The sequence below is a fragment of the Penaeus vannamei genome, chromosome 38, assembly GCF_042767895.1.
Source record: "Penaeus vannamei isolate JL-2024 chromosome 38, ASM4276789v1, whole genome shotgun sequence".
NCBI lineage: Eukaryota > Metazoa > Arthropoda > Malacostraca > Decapoda > Penaeidae > Penaeus > Penaeus vannamei.
Genome location: NC_091586.1, coordinates 22,625,361 through 22,630,360, shown reverse-complemented (window position 1 = coordinate 22,630,360; position 5,000 = coordinate 22,625,361). Strand labels below are relative to the sequence as shown.

Here is a 5,000-nt window from a genome sequence, read left to right as displayed (position 1 = left end):
CACAGGATGCTAACTATTTTTTTTTATTAATATTCGAATAAAATTGGCATGGTCGCGTCTGTAAAACACTGCTATCGTAGGTAGAAGTGGATTACATATATGAATAAAAGCTGGATAGTCGACTATTATATCTCTCTCCTGTCCTTTACATATATATATATATATATATATATATATATATATATATATATATATATATATATATATATATATATATATGTATATGTATATGTATATGTATATGTATGTATATATATATATATATATATATATATATATATATATATATATATATATATATATATATATAGAGAGAGAGAGAGAGAGAGAGAGAGAGAGAGAGAGAGAGAGAGAGATAGAGAGAGAGAGATTTATATATATTTATATATATATATATATATATATATATATATATATATATATATATATATCCACTCTCCCTCCCTCTCTCTCCTCTTCCTCCCCTCTCTCCCTCTCTCCCCATTCCCTTCTACCTTTCCCCTTCTCCTCTCCCCGCCTTTTTCTCATTCCCACCCCTCTCTCGCTTTTCCAATTTCCCGCCCGCAAGTTTCTCTTCCCGTTTTCTATGCATCCGCCTCCGCCTGCACCTCCGTTTTCTATGCCTCCGCCTCCGCCTGCACCTCCGTTTTCTATGCCTCCGCCTCCGTTTTCTATGCATCCGCCTCCGCCTGCACCTCCGTTTTCTATGCCTCCGCCTCCGTTTTCTATGCCTCCGCCTCCGCCAGCACCTCCGTTTTCTATGCATCCGCCTCCGCCTGCACCTCCGTTTTCTATGCATCCGCCTGCACCTCCGTTTTCTATGCATCCGCCTGCACCTCCGTTTTCTATGCATCCGCCTGCACCTCCGTTTTCTATGCATCCGCCTGCACCTCCGTTTTCTATGCATCCGCCTGCACCTCCGTTTTCTATGCATCCGCCTGCACCTCCGTTTTCTATGCATCCGCCTCCGCCTGCACCTCCGTTTTCTATGCATCCGCCTGCACCTCCGTTTTCTATGCATCCGCCTCCGCCTGCACCTCCGTTTTCTATACATCCGCCTGCACCTCCGTTTTCTATGCATCCGCCTGCACCTCCGTTTTCTATGCATCCCCCTCCGCCTGCACCTCCGTTTTCTATGCCTCCGCCTCCGCCTGCACCTCCGTTTTCTATGCATCCCCCTCCGCCTGCACCTCCGTTTTCTATGCATCCCCCTCCGCCTGCACCTCCGTTTTCTATGCATCCCCCTCCGCCTGCACCTCCGTTTTCTATGCATCCCCCTCCGCCTGCACCTCCGTTTTCTATGCATCCCCCTCCGCCTGCACCTCCGTTTTCTATGCCTCCCCCTCCGCCTGCACCTCCGTTTTCTATGCATCCCCCTCCGCCTGCACCTCCGTTTTCTATGCCTCCGCCTCCGCCCGCACCTCCGTTTTCTAATCAACATTCCCATCCGTCCCCGTTTTCTCCCGAGGTTCATTGTCCACAGAAATCATTAAGAAACGAGAATGCTCGGAAATAAGTGATATATGCGGCCCCACATTCCATCTCCTTTTGTTGCCGTTTCAATTAAATCGGGTTCTGATAAATCGCCTTCGAATGCGGGAAGTGGAAAAAAAATAGTGTGCTATTTTTGGTTACTATTGATATTGAACTGTTTTTTGTAACTTTTGTCATTTGATATTGTTACCTGTGTGATCGGTGGTGGTGGTGGTGGTGGTGATTATAATTATAATTCCTTTCCTTATCTCATATGCCTCTCAATCATCCCTCTTCTCTTCCTCCTCCATCTCCTTCTCCTTTTCCATTCCCTTCTTCTTCTTCTTCTTCTTCTTCTTCTTCTTCTTCTTCTTCTTCTTCTTCTTCTTCTTCTTCTTCTTCTTCTTCTTCTTTTACTTCTCCTTCTTCTTCTTCTTTTACTTCTCCTTCTTCTTCTTTTACTTCTCCTTCTTCTTCTTCTTCTTCTTCTCCTCCTCCTGCTGCTCTTCCATCTCTCATGCTGTTACTGCTGCTCTCCTCCCTCCTTCTCCTTCTCCTCCTCCTCCTCTTCCTCCTCCTCCCCCTCCTCCTCCTCCTCCACCATCTCTTCCTCCCTATGCCTCTCCCTTTCATCTCCCTCTTTCCCTCCCTCTCTCTCTCTCTCTCTGCCTTCATTCCTTCAAAATTAAATCTTGACCACTTCCACACCTTCCCCATTCCCCCCCCCCAAAAAAAAACTATTCTTATCTCCAATTCAATAAAACTCCCAAACTTCGATAAAGTTACCCCTTATCCGATCAAATCTATTTTCTACTTTCGTTCTTATCGTCTCCCGAACCCGAGTTTATCTTCATTATGCAGGTATTCCTATTTTGATGTTTTTAAGGGAATATCATCACCATCAAACGAGTCACTTTCACCATACTCGTTCAGCTTGCTTAATTAATTAATTAATTAGTTAACGATAGCATAATTAATAGCATAGGTCTATTTATAACATTTCGATATATACATACATACATACATAGATGGATGGATGGATGGATTGATGGGTGGAAGGATGGATACGTGGGTGGGTGGGTGGGTGGGTGGGTGGGTGGGTGGACGGATGGATGGATGGATAGATAGGTAGATAGACAGACTGATAGATAGATAAGAGATATATAGATAGAGATACAGGCAGGCAGGCAAGCAGATAGGGAGGTAGGTAAGTATGTAGGCAGGCAGGTAGATAGATAGATAGATAAAAAGGTAGTTAAATACATAGACAGATAATCAGATAGACAGACAGATATATAGATAGATATTGCTTCAATATATATTGACTGCAAAATGACCGCTGTCCAACCATATGGTCTCCGCAACGCCACGCCATCCCTTACGTAACTAAACATCGGCAAATTGCAGAAACTAAGAGAGATCAATATTTATTACCAATTATTTTATCGTTATCATAATAAACATAACACTTAGAGGGATGATCGTGGTGGTGACGGTGGTGGTGGTGACGGTGGTGACGGTGGTGGTGGTGACGGTGGTGGTGGTGGTAGTGGTAGTGGTAGTGGTAGTGGTGGTGGTGACGGTGACGGTGACGGTGACGGTGACGGTGACGGTGACGGTGACGGTGACGGTGACGACGACGGAGAGGAAGAGGAATAGGAGGAGGAGGATAAGAAGAAGAAGAAGAAGAAGAAGCAGAAGAAGAAGAAGAAGAAGAAGAAGAAGAAGAAGAAGAAGAAGAAGAAGAAGAAGAAGAAGAAGAAGAAGAAGAAAAAGAAGAGAAGGAGAGAAAGAAAAAGGAGGAGCAAGAGCAGGATGAAGAGGAGAAGAAGGAGAAAGGGAAGAAGAAGAAGAAGAAGAAGAGAAGGAGAGAAAGAAAAAGGAGGAGCAAGAGCAGGATGAAGAGGAGAAGAAGGAGAAGAAGAAGAAGAAGAGAAGGAGAGAAAGAAAAAGGAGGAGCAAGAGCAGGATGAAGAAGAGGAGAAGGAGAAAGGGAAAAAGAACAACACTAATAACAATAAAAATAATAATAAAAAAATAGCGTGTAAATGAAGACGATGAAGATGAAGAAGAGGAGGAACACCAACAACTAGCAAAAGTAGCACTAGCATCGCACTCCCACCAACAATCATCCTAAACAGAGAAACCTTGCAATGCAATGTTCTCGACAAGCTAACAAATCATTTTACACAACTAACTTCCCCGGATTTTTTTTCTTCTTCTTCTTCTTCTTCTTCTTCTTCTTCTTCTTCTTCTTCTTCTTCTTCTTCTTCTTCTTCTTCTTCTTCTTCTTCTTCTTCTTCTTCTTCTTTCTTTTCATAGGAGAAAAAACATTTGATTTTCTTTTTCTCCTCCTTCTTCTTCTTCTTCTTCTTCTTCTTCTTCTTCTTCTTCTTCTTCTTCTTCTTCTTCTTCTTCTTCTTCTTCTTCTTCTTCAAAGTGGAGAAAAACACTTGATTTTCTTCTTTTTTTCTTTTCTCTTGACTGAAAAAACACTTGATTTTCTTCTTTTTTTCTTTTCTCTTGACTGAAAAAACACTTGATTTTCTTTCTTCTTCTTTTTTTCTTTTTCTTGATACCGGAAAAAACACTTGATTTTCTTCTTTTTTCTTCTTTTTCTTGATAGTGGAAAAAAAACACTTGATCTTCTTTTTTCTTTCTCTCGATAGTGAAAAAAACACTTGATTTAAACAGAGACAAGTTCAAATGAGAAGTTCAACATTGACAACATGATGACGTAAACAACACCGTTGTTGCAAGATAAGAATAGGATGTGCACTCATAATCATGGCAATAACAATACTGCCATCGCATACAATACATACTATCATACATACAATAGCATACATACAATCGCATATACAAGAACAATGGCGGAAAAAAGTGACGAAATGGAACCGGAAAAAATAAACAAATATTAAAAATTAAAACGCTTCTAATATGTCCTTTGTAGGCAAACAAAATTTCACTTAATCAGGACACATATGATTAAGTCTCAATAAGTATAATCTAATGTCTAAGAATGCGAGTGGCTCAAAAATAAACAAAAGCAAAAACAAAACACACGAGAAGACACAAAACAAATAACACTCACAAACAAGTAAGTTTACCTAAACAAGAAGCAAGAAAACGAAAAAAACAACTTTAACCCAAACAAGACGCAAAAAAACAATTTAAAGAAAACTTCACCCAAACAAAACACAATGAGAAAAAATACAAACCAAAAATAAATAAAGCAAGACGTAAGAAAAAACGAACAAAAAACACAAGCAATTTCACCCAAGCAAAAAACAAAAAAAGTACACAAACAAGCAACTTCCCCCAAACCAAAACCAACACTCAGAATAGGCCTACCTTTGGTGGAGTTGCCATTGACATCTCCCATGTCCAGCGCCTCGTCCCCCATGTCCAGACTCTCATCTTCCGCCGTGTCCATAGTGTCGCCGGAATCTGTCGCGGACACGTCGCTAGTGGACACCAGCTGTTCCCTTTCGTCCGCTGAGAACATCTCGCTCTGTTCAAATCGC

The 5,000-nt window shown here is 41.4% G+C and overlaps 1 protein-coding gene across 1 annotated transcript in view; it reads right to left on the bottom strand.

Moving 5' to 3' along the window:
* Window positions 1-5,000, bottom strand: part of LOC113828265 (transmembrane and coiled-coil domain-containing protein 4) — a 331,406-nt gene that overhangs the window by 325,990 nt on the left and 416 nt on the right. Inside the window, exon 1 of the mRNA XM_070116286.1 lies at window positions 4,828-5,000. This exon is cut by the window's right edge and continues 416 nt beyond it. Coding sequence (XP_069972387.1) covers window positions 4,828-4,981 — 154 coding nt within the window. The 5' untranslated portion in view covers window positions 4,982-5,000. The remainder of the gene's footprint in view (window positions 1-4,827) is intronic.